Source organism: Delphinapterus leucas, chromosome 2 (assembly GCF_059928025.1).
Source record: "Delphinapterus leucas isolate spDelLeu-1000000601 "Yukka" chromosome 2, BTC_Dleu_Yukka2, whole genome shotgun sequence".
In the NCBI taxonomy this organism is placed as follows: Eukaryota; Metazoa; Chordata; class Mammalia; order Artiodactyla; family Monodontidae; genus Delphinapterus; species Delphinapterus leucas.
Window position 1 is genome coordinate 19,322,768 of NC_143130.1, and position 18,061 is coordinate 19,340,828.

The window sequence follows — 18,061 nt, forward strand, 5'->3', positions numbered from 1 at the left end:
AGATGGGGTGCACCTGTGGATTTGAGGCATTTGGCCAAAGCTTACTTTTTTTCTCTTTAGAGTTAAAAACGTCTTCTCAGGACACAGGAAATGCTGTGTCTTGAGGCTTGCAGCTTTCCCAGGGCAGTTTGCTAATGCTTTGGTATTTTGTGCTACATTCTTACAGCAAATAAAAGATTTTAAAGACATTACTTGGACGCATGTCGTTTTGAGAACATCTTGGTTCTTTCCAGCATCCAGGGGCTCTCTCCCCACACTGCCTCTCCCTCAGCATGTGGACTTGGGTCATGAATCACAGTCTAGCCTCACCCTCTCTCTCCGGTCAGCAAGGATGGCTGAGTGGTCCCGAGTGTGCTGACAGAGGGACAATGCTGTGGGGTGCCCCCTGCGGTCCCCACGTCCTGGTAGTCACGGCCACGGGTAGTTCTCACTTCTAATGAATAGAATACGGCAGGAGCAGTGGAGCACCATTTCCAAGATTAGGTTACAAACAGATTGTGGTTTCCATGCTGGGTACTTTCGTGTTCTCTCACTGCCTGTCTCTCCCTCTAGCATCACTCATTTTCAGCAGTCCTAGAAGAGGCCCACCTGTATGGCCAGGAATAAAGCCTTCAGTCCATGAGGGCACCTTTTCACCAGCGATCCTGGTGCAGTTGGCCTAGACATCAGTATTTCTGAAATGTTCCCCAGGTGATTCGAATGTGCAGGCAGGCGTGGCAGAAGCTGCTTAGGGTCCCTGTCCAGGGATCCGCGGCAGTGGCACCACCTGGGAGCTCGTTAGAAACACAGCAGCTCTGGCCTCACCACGGACCTGCTGACTCAGAATCCGCATTTCAGCAAGATTCCCCGGGAGAAGGAGTGAGAAGCCCTGGGATGCAGCTATTGGAGCAGTGGCAGCCTGGGGACTGTTTGCCGGGAGCACAGCTGAGGGAGCAGGGCTCCCCTTTAGGGCAGTCTGACTTACCTGAGCCAGAGGTGATGGGAAGTCCTCCCCACTCGCGGTGCCCTTGAGACATTCCTTCACTGTAGGGATTACCATCCAGATACGAGACAATTTGTTTAAAAGACTCATCCCGGAGTGAGCTTTCTCTCCTCCCCCAGGGGTGCCCTGTGACAAGCACCTTGTGCTAGGTGGGTACAAAAGTCAGCTGCTTTCCATGTTCTTGCTGGGGAACCGCTGGCCCTCGTTAGAGGGGTCGTCAGGACGCTCTTCTGTATGATTACAGCCAGGTTGGCTGGAGGCTCAGCATCCCGTGTGTTTTTCTCCACGAGCTGATATAAGACAGCCTGACTCAGCAAGGCCCACAGAAATGAATCCTGATGCCCTCAAGACAAATACCATGCTGAAGCTAAAACAATGTTACAGGGAGGGGGAAAAAGTGGCCTGAGATGTAGGAAAGAGAAAAAGGGTTCATAAGTTGACCAAGAACGGCGTTTTCCTGGCCCACTAAGTCTTTCTGGACAGACTCTGTGCTTGCTGGTGGAAACATATTAGGAAGATGAGCTCAAGATAAACACAGTTCCTCCCGGGAGAGGCTGGAAGAGAACGAGAGATCTGAGACACTGTCTTGAAAATAAATCAGAGGTTTTGAAGGCGATCTGGAGAAGAGTAGATGACAAGGAAGCCTGCGTGTCAGGGATGAAACTCCGTGTGTATGAACAGAACTTTCCAGAGATATTAATCAGAGCAAGAGAAGAGACTAACCTAAAACAAAACACAAACCAAAAGCCTGGCAATGTTACGACTACTGTCTGCGTCTCTGATTCCAGATCAAATCCAGCTTCTGTGACATTCCTCCTGGAACATGGAATAACAGAGCAGAAAACACATGGGCTAATAACACAGTAATGTCTGGGTTCTCTCTGCCATTCCTCATTTATTGAACTATGTGTAAGGCTAGGCCGAGCTGCTAAGAGAAATTTCTCTTGGAGATGTAGAATGGAGCTTAGGGATAGTGATGTCCCAAAATGTTAACTGATTCTATTGTGTCATGCAACTCAGTAATTATCAGTGGCCCCCAGTTACTTACTAAGTAAATGAAATCCAGATGGTGTAGTTTGGAATTCATAAAATTCCAAACTACATAAAATTACGAGAGGTAATACAGCGGGATGACCTTTGGTGTTGGTCCAGCTGAGTTTGAAACACTGCTGCCAGTGGGTAAATCATTGAATCTTTCTGAACCCATTTAGGCAATAAGGGCACCTTCCTTGTTGAGCTAATGGTTAAATGAAACATTGAATGGAATTCACTGAGCACAGTACCTAGAACACAGCAAACGGCTAATCCATGACATGATTAGTAGCAGTAGTTATCGTTGCTGACAATAATAAGGCTATGGTTCTTTTCTGGGTGGACAGTTCTGTATCTATGCAGGAAGGCTTTTGTTTAATTCTTGGCTCCCTGAATGTGTTACGGCCAATGATAGATAATCCCAAGAGAATGTGTCAGACCAAAATTTATCTGAAAAATATAAGAAATGTGGGGTGAATTTCAATGCCTGTTGAACTTTGTTTGAGCCCCAGGGAGGTTCGGTGAATGTCTGAAGGATAGAGGTGCTGGCCTGGTTACTGTGACTGGAGCTCAGTCAAAAGTTTAGGTTTGACCTTAACATTTCAACTCTAAGGCCCTGATAAATCCCAGCTTTCTATTAGGAGCAGTTTTACACTTCTGTGCATTTGCTTTGGCTACATTTTCGGCCACAGTGGGGGAGACCTCTCTTTAATGACTCCTCACAAACAGTTTTCAGAAGTGGTTAGCTTACTAAAGTTCTTTTGTTCCGTAAAGTCTGCATTAACAGTGTCACCTATGCACCCACTGAATGATCCCTTTGTTATGATATACTTCCTAACTAGGGTCTGGGTTGAGAGAAGCCTTGTCAGCTAAGAAAGGACTAGTCATCAGGTATCAGGTATTTCTTTGGGGCTCACTTATTTCCACTAAGGCCCATGCTGTTTTCACTTGATATTGGCTGTGTGGGATAGCGTTAATTCTACATTTCTACAACCCACTTCTAATTCATTTTTTCCCCTCTACACAACAACTTACTATTTGGATTGGAGGAATTGTCTGGTGATCAGATCCAATCCCCACAATATATTTGATGAGCTATGAGCTGTAAGCACCCCCAACCAAAAAAAAAAAAAAAAAAAGACACTATTCACTCTTCTGATTGAAACAGACAGGACCCTATGGTCCTTGTCCCCCACGTCCTCTGCCTGCATTTTGTTTGTAGAAAAACTTTAGCCAAAAAATAAGTTTAATCAGAGAAGTGAGAAAATGCAGAAACAAAGGAAAACAATCAAAGGAGACCAAATAATAATAGTTTAATCATTAAGCAAAGTCAAGGACCTTTGGTTCCTCCTCAAGGGCTATATTCTGAGCCATATCCTGTGAGCTGTCTTGTAGATAGTGAAAACCCCACCAGGTGGAAGAAGTTAACTACACGATGACCAGACTGTAGCCATGACGTAAGCTGCCACAGTTCTGAGAACTGGCCTCAAGAAATGGGAACAAACCGACCCTGGAACTGAAGACTAAGTGTACCTAAAACAATCAAGATGATGCTGGTCAGACCACCGATGACCAATTTCAAGATGACGGTCAGAGCTGACTGTGCTGTTTCTACACGTAGCCCTCTCCCTCTGCCTGTAGAAGCTCTTGCCCCCCGATTGTCCGGGGCGGGGAGGTGTGGGAGTCGGGCTTTGGACAGGCGTCCCCTCCCCCCACAACCCGGGTGCCAGCATCCAAAATGAAGCAAACTGTCCTTGCCACCAACCTTGCCTCTTTATTGGCTTTTGAGCGATGAGCAGCTGGACCCCGCTTTTGGTAACGTGATCAGCAAAGAATCTTCCTTTGGGCATCGAGAATTCCAAGGTGGTGCTGAGGATGGCAAGTGCTACTCAGAGACGTTTTCCTGGAAATCAGTGTTGGCTCTTCCTCCAAACAACTCAAGAATATGATCTGGGTTTCTGGGTCTGCCTCTAGCCACCTTCTGCACTGGCAAGGAAAAGCGGGGGGAGCCTGAGCGCCCACCACAAACCTCAACGCCACGATGTGCACGCTCTGCCCCCATCCCTGGCATCCCTGCCCATCGGGCTGGTGATAAAGTATTTAGGGGACTTTATGAGTTTCCAGGGGCTCAATTCAAACTCCTTCCTTCAAACCCAAACTTCAGAGAGAGGAGGAAAGAGCGAGCTGTTGAAACACCCCAGTCTTGCTTCTTATGGAGGAAACAAACCACATACATGTGAAGATGATTGTCTTTATTGGAGGAAAACAAGAAGTCATCAATCTCATTGTCATTATGATAGAAATCTTGATATGTGTACATGATTGTCAAGGCAGAGAATCATTTGCTACACAGGCCCGTTAACAATTTTGCAGTGCCGCAAACCTACGTGGGGTAAATTTCTTGCAGAGTTTATTACATGCATGGAATAAATGCACAGTTTCCCTTCTTTTGGACAAGCATGGTTTTATGGAAAAATCAAACCAATTGCAAGCCTGGTAATACTAGACACAGGGACATTCCTGGGTTCGACGTCATAAGCTTTTGGAAAACGTGCTCACTGTTGGGAGAGCTGCAAGAAGGACTATGACATTATGTGTGGTGACCAGAGCCGATTTAGAAATTGTTCCAAATTCTATGCTGGACAGAATGTACCTTTCATGTCTTCCAACCTGATCGTGGGGCTAAGAGAAATGTCCTCTGAAACATGCCGCCTGTCTTGCAAAACAAAGATGCTGCAAGGTTGCAGCATTTTTGTCGCTGTCAAAATGTTTTCGTTTTTGTAAAATGTCCAAACCGCTCCCAGTCCTGCCCCAGCGCTCCTCTTCCCTCAAGTGCAAGGCTACCGTGAGGGCCCAGGAACCTCAGTCTGTCCAGATGAAGGTTTTCCTTTGAGAAGTAATTTATCTAGTGTTTGGGGCTTTTGAGTCCCTGGTCATACCTTATCCCTATGACTAAAGCCTCAAACACTCCTTTCATTTTCTTTTTTCCCGTCCATAAGAAAATAAAATCACCTTGAAGTAAACTAAGCTGGTAAATCATCAGAAGACATAATCATCGTATGAGAAGTTTTCTGGAGACCAAAAGATTCAAAATGGATGTGGCGAATGCAGAAGCGGCATTGGTACAAAGGGGGAAATGCAATAGTTAGTCCCTTTGGTGTAGAGAGATTCAGACACCGAGAAGCCATTCCACACTTTGTCCACGAAACCAGACCTGGCAGCCACATGCTGTGGGGCTGGCCGCCAAATGCACAGCCTCTGGATTTCCAGAAGCAGAGACCCCCGGAGTCACAAGCCCAGCTGCTCCTGCTGCAGGTGGCAGGGAAGGCGGGAAGGGCTGATGTTCCTTGCTGTCTGATTCGGCGCAGAGCAGGAGGCGGGCCAGGCCGTGGCCAGCACGCAGGGCCCACTTTACAGTGGGGCTGGGCTCCTGTGCCCATGCTCAGGCTGCAGATCACGACGAAGGGTGGGGCTGAAGGGGGCTTGGGCCTCTATCTTCCTCTTTCTCCTCCCTGCCTGCTGTCCAGTGTAGAGGTTTCCAAGCTATCTCATCTGCAGACTAGTTTTCTTGGCATCTCTGTGAATTGTCCCCCTTTTAGAAATCTGCCCAATTCACCTTTCCTATCACAACATTTTCAATTCTGAAAACCAAAGGATTGGAACACTCTTTGGCCAATGTCAGGTACACCCGAAGCCCCAACCTACGGCCAGCCCCTGCCCCCTGCAAAGAGTTGTGGGTTACATACAGGTATATACATTTTTCTCTAAACAAACTGAACAGTGTTTGGTCTGGAATGTGTTTAAGGAAAAGACCAACTCTGCAGAGTGTGAGTGGACAGAATGGGAAGCAGTATTGTTTCAGAAGAACATGCAAAGGTTTCGTGCATCGGCTGAATCGGAGGACTTTCATTCCTTTTGCCAGAAGTGGCTGTGCAGCCCTGGGAAAGAGTACATCTTATTTCTGTTTTTGGAAATGGGAGGAGCTGCCCTTTGCTGCTCTCTGCTGTCCCTTCTCACATCCAGAGGAAGCCCAGTAGTGAGCCTGTGGAAACCATATGAAGTCGAGAAGTCATGAGCGTTGCGGGCAAAGCACAGAGGCCATACCCTCCTTCTCCTGCCCTCAGCCCTGGAGTGATGGTTCCAGGGTGGCTTCTCCGGGGTGAAGAATCAACACAAGCCCAGGCTCTGGGTGGGCCACGGGGCCACGGTGGCCAAAGCCTTAAAATACAGAGTTATCTCCCCTGGGATACGGTCTTTTCTTTCTGTTTAAAATTGCTCACAAAATGTCAAACCCCAGGGCGTTCATCAGATTAAGCTGTCGTTCCTCCAGAGACAGGGTCAATCCCCCTTTTCAGGAGGGGTCACTTGGGTTCCCTCCCTTTGTCCCTGGTGTTTTTGGCCTTCGTTCTAAAGGGGGGAGGTCCCCCTCTCCCCATCACAATTCACCCAGGATCTGCTGGACGCCAAGGGAGACAAATGAACAGGATGAGGTTAGTGACGGGCAGGTAAACTGAGTCTGGGGCGCCAAATGCCAAATGCCTTTCTTCACCGGCTCATGCTCCCTAAGTGCCAGAGCTTTGCCTGGTTAACCCCAAGCCTGACTGCCCAGTTCCCTGGATGCTATGCTAACAGCTGGCTGGAGAGCTGGGACCTTCTCAAAGGTCTGTTGGGGCCACATGCGGTGCATGCTCTCTGTTTCAGACAAATGCTAGCCTCCCTGATGGCCTCACGGATGAGATGAAGACCAGGGAAGTGAAAGGGGACAGACAGGCAGCTGAGTGCAAGACCATCTGAGGACACTCTTTCAAATGACAGAAACAATCCACTTGCTCTGAGGAGGTGAAGAGACCAAGCTGGGGGGCGGGGAGGTTGGAATGCAGACTGTGATGAAGTCCATGGTCCACCATTAGCCTCAGCTGTACACAGTGGCCTCCAGGGGGTGTGTAAGCTGGGGGCCCATATGAAATGCTCAGCTTCATCGGTGGAATTTGACATCAGTGAGGGTCCTAGGGCTTTGCCACTCCACTTGGCAGGCGTTACCAAAAGGCACATTCTGAGCTCTCTTCCCATGTTGTCATAAAGTGTAAATAATACTAAATACGGTTGAAAGAGAACCTCCATTCTTTTACCACTAAGGCTCTCTCAACAGAGAGTAAGTTCTACATGGGAGTTATCAGTATTTTCTCCTCCTCCTAAAACAATGGGAATACACGCATCCAGACAGTAGAGACTCACTTGATGTCAAGTTCAACAGGGTCTACTTTGGGGCTGAAACAGTCACCATCTCCTGACGTGCTACAGGCCAACCATGGCCAAGAGCAGACCCCCAACTGCAAAAAGGGGGTCCGGCCCATCTCTCAGCTCTTCTGCACTTTCCAGGTAAGACATACTTTCAAAATAATTGCATAGAACATGCACCCCACACATCAGCTCCAGAAAATAATTTATCATCAATAAATTTGGCTTCAGATGTTGCTTTCCAAGTGCAAATGACTGCATATAGCACACAGTACAAGGAGCTGATAACTATTCAGGCACACGTTCCAAGTATCAAAGTCAGGCAAATTATCACCCCTCCTCCAAAACATCTAGTTCATTGTTTTCTTTTTTTTGTTTTTGTTTTTTTTGGCCACGCCATGAGGCACGTGGCATCTTAGTTCCCCGACCAGGGATCGAACCCATGCCCCCTGCATTGGAAGCACAGAGTCTTTACCACTGGACGGCCAGGGAAGTCCCTAGTTCCTTGTTTTCTTATACTGTCTAAACTTGAACCTTCCATTACACTTGTTGGTAAGCAACATTCTAATAAACCCCTGGGAGAGATGCCTCAGTTTTCTGTTATTGTTTATAATCTTCTTGCTACTGTCCTCTGACTCAGGAACCACTTGCTTCTTAACCGGGTCTACTGTCGTTTTATAGACATTTCCAGGCTTTTTACAAATTTTGAAGAGTAATAGCTTGATTTTCACTCTGGACGCTGGTGTGGCAGACACCAAGCGGGAATCCTGTCAAGGGGCTGAGTGCCTAGGACACGGTGGACACGGGGTAGACCAGATGCCTGTCTTTCTGGCTGCTCTCCTGCACACCTGCACTGCCCTCCTAAAGGAGGCAGAATGGAGTGCTGAGCCTCATAACACTGTGTGTGTGATGGGGGGCATTACTGAACATTCGGCCTGGACCTAGGCCAAGGTGCAGAAGTGATGAAGATGGCATGGCCTACAGGATCCACTGTGTCTGGTCAACTGTGGGAGAAGGGCATGAGGACAACAACCAGGAAAGTCACTGGACCATCAGGCAGATGAACAGGGACCCACTGCGGGCTCGAGGCTGACCGTGCGACGCAGACTCAAGGTATCACATGGGCACAAGGGCCGAGGGGGGCGGGTCTTCTGCAAAGTGGGCATTTGGAGCCACCTGCTCGCCTCTTCAAGACAGCATCCTTGAAGCCTCCTGGAGAAGCGCTTTTCCCTGGGTTTCATGCTGTGTTCACTCTATCCTGCACACCAATCCACCACGTGGGTGGACAATGTGGCCCAGTGGTCCCCGGACGTTGCTGGTTTGAAAGTCCTACATCCCAGGAAATCCTTCAGTCCTGGGCAAACTGGGACCTTTGGTGACCCCACCATCACAGGTCTTTGGTTTGGGGATTCCCTTGGTCAGAAGGATGGCGTTCAGCGCTGGCTGGGCCTGGCTGGGGTGGTCTCTGGCCGTCACTGCAGTGGCCACTGTCCTGCTTGCCGGGTCTCTGGCCATCACTGCAGTGGCCACTGTCCTGCTCTCCTTAACCAACCCAGATAAATGGAGTCTTTTCCAAGGCCATTTCCCTCTCCTCCCTTCTGGATCAGCCTCTAAGAACAGCGTAAACATTTGCAGAAAAAACTGGTGTAAGCTGGAGGCCATTTTCAGTTGTAAGATTAGAAATGCATTTTTAAAAAACAGAGAGATTAATTTTAAAACTGCATAGCTGAGAGCAGGGCTTCCACGCTGTCACTCCCCTTGTGAGAAACGAGAGCTGTGTGGGAAATTCACTCCAAACAAAATGGCATTGTGCTCCTTCGGCCAGGGAGGCTCTTAAATCTTTGCTGGGGGAGCGGGGGCCCTCTCCTTCACAGCAAGTCTAGCCTTTCGTCTTGGGAGAGCAGGCTTCTTCATTTCTGACCACTGATGGCAAGAGGCCCCAGGGTCTCCAGCTGGAGAGGGCTTTGCTGCAGGAGCTGCCGGGCAAGGTTTTCTGCAGGTTCCCTCCCACGGTGCCCGCACCCCTGGGGAGAAGACAGGCTGCAGAAGGGCTGAGTTGTCTTCTCAGAAAACTGCCCCTCCGAGGAAGAAGGGGAGAGAAGGAGAAGGAACTGAAGTAAAGTGCACTCTTCACCTCGGAAACAGATTCTTGATCGATCCTCTTATTAGAATTTTAAAAAGTACTTTTAAATTCCCTTCGGAAGAAAAAAAAAATCTCTTAAAGGTTAACATAAAATTCTACTACTGACAAGCAAAAGGTACAGGGCACAGAAGTAAGAAGTATAGCTCAAAAGGACATATTTCTTAAAAGGAAAAAAAAAACCCCTAATGCACAATATTTACCGATACTTAAATAATCCAGTTGAAACCTTTTTTTGTTATGAATGAAAAAATACAACATAGACGGTTACCTCTACTGAGAAGATCGGAAACGACAGGGCTGAGGGAGAGGAACTGAGAAAGTCCATTCTGTTAGGGCTTTGCAGACTCGTATGTACAGCACCAGATCCTATCAAATCCGCTCCCTTGAGCCAGTACACTTTGTGAGAAATGAACACTTCAGAATTGCAGTATAAAATATGGCCGTAAAAAACTTCTGTCTTCCAGTCCTGTGCAGGGAGGTGCACCGTGCAAGGTGGGATGGCTCTGGAGTGGCTGGTGGCGCTGGGGGCCCCTGGGGGCCCCCTTCCCTGGCCTCACCCCCTGGACCCCACCTGTAGAGCCGGTCACTTGCTTCCAGAGTGCACTGTCGTCACAGTGGTGGGCCTCGGTCTCCGATCCGCTCCCATTCCTGAGACCCCTGATGAAGAGGACATGAAACTACAGAGCGTGGAGGGTGCCAGACCTGCAGGGGGATAGCAGACACAAGAAGTTCAAAGCTTCAGAAGGATCTACTCACTCTCTCTTCCCGCTGCAAGGGTTTGTCGCGGGGGACAAACTTATGCACTTGACTCCAAATTTTTCCCTATCCACGGGAAAACATTTGCAATGTATCCAAATTCTTCTTAGACCCAGGTCTTCCCTCCTTGTTTCATTATAATAATGATAACTGCTTTGTATTTGGATACAACATGGTTTAGCCACCATAGCATGATGGGTTCCATTTACTGAGCACTTACTACATACTAGGCATTGGGCTAGGTATTGAATATATACCATCCTCACAAGAACTGTTTATTTCTTACAATGGCGGTGAGAAGCAGGGATTTTAAGAGTGAATAAAGAATGTGATACCCCCTTGTGACCCCAGCTTGGTGTGTGGTCTGGACTCTTGGCTAAGAAGCGTTTGTGACATAGGGCACATTGAAACGGGGCTGCTGATTGAGTCCTGTGTGAACTCGGCAGCCCCCTGGCCTAGAAAAATTCTTCACGGGCTGCACCTCCAATGCTCCCCAAGCAAATGTGTTGGCATCAGAATGTTCTCACGTGGGATTATCTTCCTGGCTGCAGCAGTACACCCCTCACCCCCGTCACTGTGAACTCTGTGGGCTCGAACAGCGGGACAGCCATAAAGTAAATCACTAAGATGGCCTTGCTGTCAGAGCCACTGTCTGAATCTTCAAGTAAACGATAGATTGTGGGGTTTCCTTTGACCAGAGGGTGGAAATGATCTGCCCTGAGATGTAAATGTGGGCCTAAAGCAGCGTGCAGTTGTGTCAGGGGATGCTCATGGAGATTTCCCGGGAAAACTTAAGGGCTGGACATTCTGGAATGAGGTGGGAGGGCTATTTAAAGAGGAGGGGAACCTTTTTTGAGGCAAACAGGAAGGAGTGTGATGCTCAGAGTGAGATCAAACTGAAGGGTCTCCATGATTATGGAAATGAAGGCCTACCCGGGACGATCAAGGCAACTTCTCTGCAGTGCAGAGGAGCCCATGGAAAGGCCTAGTATGAGATTAAGAGAAATACAGAGTGGAGAGTGGGAGAGAAAAATAAGGAGGGTGCGAGTGTGTCCCTCGTGATGAACTATCCCACACACAGATGAAGGACAACGAAACATTAGTACTATTACTTTGATCCCAAAGCCAACGCACTTCGTATAAATTAGCTCAAATGATTATCAGAAAAAAAAAAAAAAAAACATTTTAAAAGTCAATGAGATCAGACTGTCATATGAGTCTCTGCCATCCCTTCCTCAGTCCCTAAGGGTGATGCCCAATGAGAAGCAAATCAGAACATAAGGAGATGGATGAGAAAGTGTCGGGCTTTTGTCCACACACACGTGGCTGTGTGGGACTTGAGCCTCAGATGTCTTATAAATGGAAACAACAGTAGCTACGGTTGTAGAAATATGAAATAACTAAATCTGAAAAAATATTTAAAAAATAGTGAATAGGACTGTTGGGAGTATTAAATAAGATCAAGTATTCACAGACCCCGACAAACAGTAGCTACTCAGCAAATGAGCGTCCCCCCCCTCTCCCTACTAGATTTGTCTCCAATGCCAGTTGGAAAGTTCTGTTTTTGCTACATACGCACAATCTTTTTGGCTGGCCAGACTGAGGCTGCTCGAAACACTTGTATTTGAACTGTCCAGGCTGCTGCCAAGATGTAGTTTTCTCATATGTCTCACGACGGCCGTGGCATTAAACGCTTGCTGAAATTTAAGAAGGGGGAAAGGCAGACAAAATATTCCAGCTAATTAGAAAAGACCGAGACTGTCTCCTATCATTTATCCTGTTACCCTAAGCAGGTCAAACTTCTGACAACGGTCTCATGATCCACTAGAAAGGAAACTGATGTTGCCTCTTCTTCCAAAAGTACATTCATCCTTTGACCCTCTCCCCCCAAGAAAATATATTTTGGAGATGAAAAGAGTATTTTTCTTCTGACATAATACCATGGAATATAGAGTAAACGTAAGCCAATTCCCTCCATAATTTAAGAGAATGACTTCTAGAACAAAAGGTGCATTATAATAAGAGTACCGTAAAATATATTTTAAGCGTTTTAATTTTCTGATTATTGGTGTTTTGTCCTAAATAAAGTACGTCAGTGGAATTACTGTCTGTGTAGTCTCTAGTTGTTGGCTCTCGTGCAAGAACAGCCAACTCTCGATTACCCATGCTGTGAGAACACAGGGTAATGGTTTAAATCCATCACATTTTTACCAGAATGTATTGATGAGTTCAACTGAGATTTCCTGGGTTTTTTTCCCCCTTTTTATGTCACTTTAATAATAGTCAACCCTTCAAAGTTCCAGCAAAGTGAAGGAAGACAACAGGGATTATGTTCTTAAGAAACAGCAAATGAGAAAAGCTGGCAATATTGCTATATTTTTGGATCACAGAGGGGAGATATTATTAAATCATACACTTTATCCCTCTCACACCACGATGCTCTCGTCAAGTCTTAATCCTTACCGGTTAAAATTAGCACACATTTGGGTGAGGCTATGGGGATTCTCATCAAACTTGGGGGACAGTAACACTTAGATATAAAAAATGCTTGAACTGCAGGGCCAGTTTCGTTTGAGTGGTTAAGTTCACTGGGAATGTAGGAAACACAGGACTTACTCTCCACTTGCTTTTGGCGAAGTTCTTCCGGATCTGGGCGCTGACCGACTCGTGGATGTTTTTGCTGAGGGCTGTGTCACCGGCGATCCTGAAATGGAGGCAAAGATGCTTCTCAAGAGGGTTTCTTGGGGGGAGGGGGGCGTCTGACACTGGGTCCCAAGCTGCTTTCCTGGGGAAGCCATGTCCTGTCCCCTCCCACAGGTTTCCTGAGAGGATGGCATGTCACTGCCCCTCCAGGCTGCTTATTTCAACGCACAGCTCTTGTCTGAACGTCCATGACCCACCACCACTGCACTCCAAGCCCGGTCCCACCTCCGTACCCTGCACCCCCTCCAGGATGGGTCAGCACCTTCATGGTGGGCCACTCTGCCCGGCTCCCCCTTCTTCCCCTTTTCACCCCCATTCCTGCAATATCAGAGTCCACAAGGACAACACAACCTGAATTCAGCTCTCCTCTTTCTCCCCCTCCCCCAGCTTCCTACCCGCCGTGTCTCACCTCTGAGGTCTCAAGCGTGTCCCCCCACCTGGTCTGAGCACCAGACCCCTACCCAGGGTCTCCCCCCGCAGCCTCCTCCCCCCAGCCCCTCTCTGGCATCCCCAGGATCTCTGGTCCATGGACCTGCTCACGCCCGGGGCCCACTGCTCCCTTCTGGCTCCATCCCGGCTGACCTGAGCTCTGCCACGTTCTACTCCCCTCCCTCCCCCCGGGGCCCCTCACCTTCTCTGTGCTCAGTGACAGGGTTCCCAGCCTCAGCTCGGCCCTGCTTGGCACACCTACTCCTGCATTTCCTAGAAAAGTTCTCAGAACCGCAAGAACCATGTCGCCGCTGCCTTCCACTGGGTCCTTTACAACACTGGGCAATCTTTTCTCTAGCTCTTGCTTGACCTTAGCCTTCTATTAGCAGGGAGGAAGGGAGGTTTAGTTTCGACTCCTGTCCTCAGAGTCCCCCCTCAGCCTATTACTTCCTCCCTCTGCTTTATCACACCTCTTCTCTCCCCACCCCGCCCCGCCCCCCCATCCGTTCTTACACCTCCCTCTTCTCTCTGGGCTTACAGTCGCCAGTCTCGTTGATGAGCTGGGGGTCCCTCCAGCCCATTCTTTTTTTTTTTTTCCTCCAGCCCATTCTTCTCCCTCACATCCCTTCTCAACCTCAATGCCACCCTTGCTCTACATTTGACCGCTTGGCCTCCCCCAGTCTCACAGGAAGTTGCATTTTGCTCAGTCTTTTCTGGGCTTGAAGCCATCCATCTTCCCTTTCCTTTAGCACCAAACTATTCAATTCTGAGCTGATGCCTGATGCCTCAGAAGTAATTTCTTGGATCTCGGAACTGTTAAGGGGCAGACAGATGCCGGGGACACTGACCATACTTTCTGGCTGGCAGGTGGCTGGCAGAGCCCGTCAGGTCCCAGACTCCGAGGGCCCTGGACACAGACCAGACTGGGCACAGACTGCCGTGTTCAACCGATTTAGGACATGAGAGGAACAAGCTTGGGGCTTATTCAGATAGGAAACCAGCCCTGGATAAAAAATATGTTCCCACCACCAGCCTTTCCTTTTAGGAACTGAAAACATGGCTGGTGGACTCTGGAAGGTAAGTCTATGCCAGGCTGGGCCTAAGTTTAGAATACCGTACAGTCTGCTATTCCCAGCTCAGAGCAAGACCCCCCCCTAGATAGACTTCTCTAGTTTTCCCAGCAGGGCTGAAAAGACACAGCTCAGAGGATACTCAGAAACGAACCAAGGCCAGGCAGGTTTCCATCTCCAACAACTGTCAATTGCCTGATTTCCCCAGATGCACATCAGTGAAGAGAAATACGTGAATGAGCAAATCCACCCGAAAGCCCAGGCACGAGGAAGCTGGGGAGCAGATGTCGTTATTCAGCCTCTCCTCCTGGAGGCCTCACATGAGTGTTTCCTCCTGTTTGTAACAGCTGCATCCTCAGAAAAGGACGCCAGCTCCACCTCGGGGTGGTCAGCTCCTTCTTGGAAACCAGGGGGCAGAAGTGGTAGGAAGGACGGAATTCTCGGGCTGAGCACTGATGAGGGGGCAGAGCCCGCTCCAAACCAAACAGGCCAGGTGGCGGGGTGTCAGGGAGACTCCCTTCCCTGTGGGTGAGCAAAAGGCTGAGAGGGGAGGAAAATGCAAATTTTCAGTTATTCTAGGAATGTTCCGTGCTCACTTCCCACAGTGCCAGGGTGCGCTGCCACTGGGTAAGGACCAAGCGGGGCACACGGTGGCCCAGAGGCCGCTGTTAAACACTCTTCTTGGAGGTAACACCACCTCGGCTCACGACAGCTCACGACCTTCCTCAAACAGGCAACTGTGCAGGGATATACGTATATGTAGAGCTGATTCACTTTGTTCTACAGCAGCAACTAACGCAACCATGTAAAGCAATGATACTCCAATAAAGGTGTTAAAAAAAAAAAAAGAAAGAAAAGAGAGAAAAAAACACCGCAATCATGCTGCTGCTCCCGTCGGCCAGGGATCACGTGGGATGCTCAGCGCTCCCAGCTTCAGCATCATTCACCCACAAGACCGGAGGCGTGGAGTCTCAGCACTGGAAGGGACCTTGGATGTCACCCTGACTGTCCTAGGAACTGAATAACGCCCCTGAGAAAGGAGACTTCCCTATGAATCCGCACACACACACACACGTAAAGCTACAGGCACCCCCATTTCATCTGGGTCTCCCGACTCTCTCTCGCTTCCCTGTTTTTGCCTCTAAACTAACAAAGGACATGCTGTTTATATCAATTCCGCTCCATCAGGCCTGTCTGGCTCTTCTCCACACACAGATCATTAAACTCCTCTCCTCGCTTTTGGGTGTTTTTGTGTTTTGTACACGGTCTGTTCTACCTGCATGGCTCTGACTGTACACTTTTCTAGTCACTTGCTCAAAACAGGCTTGGTGATGCCTGGTGTGTATCCCAAACTCCTGGGATCCATCCCAGTTTCTGTGGTCACCGCAGCTTGGCTGGCTGGAATCCGGGGAGGGGAGGGGTCTCCATGAACGCTGAGGAGGGTGCAGAGTTGAAGCCCCCCTGGCTGGCCCAGCCTGGAATCCCCACCCTACCCTGGACGGCCCGGGTGAGGTTGGCATCTCCGTGAAGTCCTGCTTGATTCTGAGCCCACCTTGCCCCTCTGCCAGGCCCCTGACAGTGAAACTGACCTTTCTCTTCTTTGCTTTTTTTCAAAAATGTCTGGTGAAGGAGAGATGAGGTTTTAACTGGCCTTCCTGCCTTCCACAGAGTGAGGCTGGATCAGTGAACAAGTTCTAGGAAGCAAATCACTTCCCTTCTTTTGAGGTCATTTTCCTCCTCTCTAAGATAACCTCAAAAGCCTCCTACATGAAAGATAAGTAAGTACTGGGGTTGTAATGTACAACTGGGTGACAATGGTTAACACTGCTTTATGGCATACTTGAAAGTTGTTAAGAGTAAATCCTGAAAGTTCTCGCCACAAGGAAAAAAAAATTTTTTTTTTTTGTAACTAACATATTAGGCAATGGATATTAAGTAAACTTATTGTGGTAGTCATTTTGCACCATATATGGATGCCAAGTTATTATGCTCTAACACCTTAAACTTACACAGTGCTGCATGCCAGCTATCTCTCTGTAAAGCTGGGGAAAAAGTCTCATATAGCTGTAAAAGCCAACTGCTTATAAAATAAGAAAAACTTTCATATCTTCACTGTCACATACTTTGACCTATCATCCAAAGTGACTTATTAAAAAAATATCAGGCTGACACACAATCAAAACTGCCTCCTTTTCAGAAAATTCCTTCCTTCCCCTTTCCTTCTCTTGTCAGTTTGGGGTGAAGAGCATCATTTTGGAATCTGACAGTTCTGCCTGGAAACATTTCTGGCTTTGCTGTTAGCTAGTTGTGTCCTGTTGCCTAAGTTTCTTTATCTTTCTACATATATTTCCTTATCTCAGAAATGGAGACAAAAAACTACCTTACAGGATTATCATAAAAGAAAAAATGCGGTGATATTTTAATATGATTAGCACAGGGCCTGGGACATCATAGATGATAAATGACGGCTGTTATTATACATTAAAATACTGTGAAACTCGTCAGGAAAGGACCTTGGGCAGGTCCCCTTTGCAAGGTTAATCGGCATATGAGCATCCGGAGAAAATGCTGCAGGAGACGGTAGAATCAACAGGGAACAGTTGGGGCGGATGTCTCCTGAAGTCAAGGAGACAAGTCTGAGCATTGTATCGGCTATTTTACTACTCCTGGCCTTCGTTTCAAAAAGGAGGCTCACGGTGATTTAAATAAGAAGAGCTTAATGACGCAATTGCTACGTGCCAGATGCACTAAACCCTTTCTGTGTGTGCATGATCTCAGTCACTGCTTACTTCAATCCTGTAAACTAGGTATTGTTATGCTCACTTTAAAGATGAGAAAATTCAGGCTCAGAGAAGTATAAACCCAAAGTCACTGGGTTCAACCCTAGTAAGTGGCACAAAAACAAGGTGGCCTCGGGGCACCGCAGGAAATGTAGTCCAGGATGTCGTAAACTATCAACTCATCCCTCTGGAGGTGAAGAAACACTAACTTGAAAAGCATCTTAAAAGGAAAAGAACATGTGACTTCAATTCATTTACGGACTGAGTAATAAGTTCAAGGAATAAAACTCCACTCTTAATGCCTCCTTTGGGAATCACCCTCACTAAAAATGATCCTAAAATACTTCACATGAAGCGAAAACGCTACAGCCCTCTTTTGTGCGTCTGCAATTAGTGCCTTCAGAAGACTGTGTCCTCGAGTGTTGGTTTGGGGAAAGGATGAAAGCCACCGGCCACATGGGATGCAAGCTTCACCCGTGGCTTTCACAACGAAGCCCCAGCTGACTGGCATCTCTAGTGGGTGATTCTTCTTACCACGGGTGCCGAGCTGCCTGCTCGCATGTGTATCTTTTATTTGGATCTTTCTCCATCAGGTTCCGAATGAAGTCTTTTGCTGTTCAAAAGGAAGGCACAAGAGGGGGAGTCAGTTTGTGGCTTGAGATATGACAATATGATACCAGGGTGCCTCTGTGGGTATCAAGGTTACCATGGAAACAAGAGACCAGCCTTCCATGGACACTCGGGACCTGGGACAAAAAGGCAGGTGGTACCAGCATCTGGGGAAAAGGGAAGACAAGGTTTGGGTTTCTGAGTGGTGACCCAGTGAACGAGGAGGCAGCCCAGCCAGGCCTGGGGCCCTGCCTTCCCGGCTCGAAGTCCCTTCCCGCCGGCAGCTAGTGGCGCCTTCGTTTCGGAGAAAAGGTGAAAT

General features: G+C 48.1%; 1 protein-coding gene across 1 annotated transcript in view; it reads right to left on the reverse strand.

The window, feature by feature from the left end:
• Positions 1–4,251: 4,251 nt before the first annotated feature.
• CAMK1D (calcium/calmodulin dependent protein kinase ID) overlaps positions 4,252–18,061 on the reverse strand; it is a 417,159-nt gene continuing 403,349 nt past the window's right edge. Inside the window, exons 8-11 of the mRNA XM_022580319.2 lie at positions 17,668–17,746; positions 12,768–12,855; positions 11,731–11,848; positions 4,252–10,097 (exon numbers count right to left, since the gene is read on the reverse strand). Coding sequence (XP_022436027.1) covers positions 9,979–10,097; positions 11,731–11,848; positions 12,768–12,855; positions 17,668–17,746 — 404 coding nt within the window. The 3' untranslated portion in view covers positions 4,252–9,978. The remainder of the gene's footprint in view (positions 10,098–11,730; positions 11,849–12,767; positions 12,856–17,667; positions 17,747–18,061) is intronic.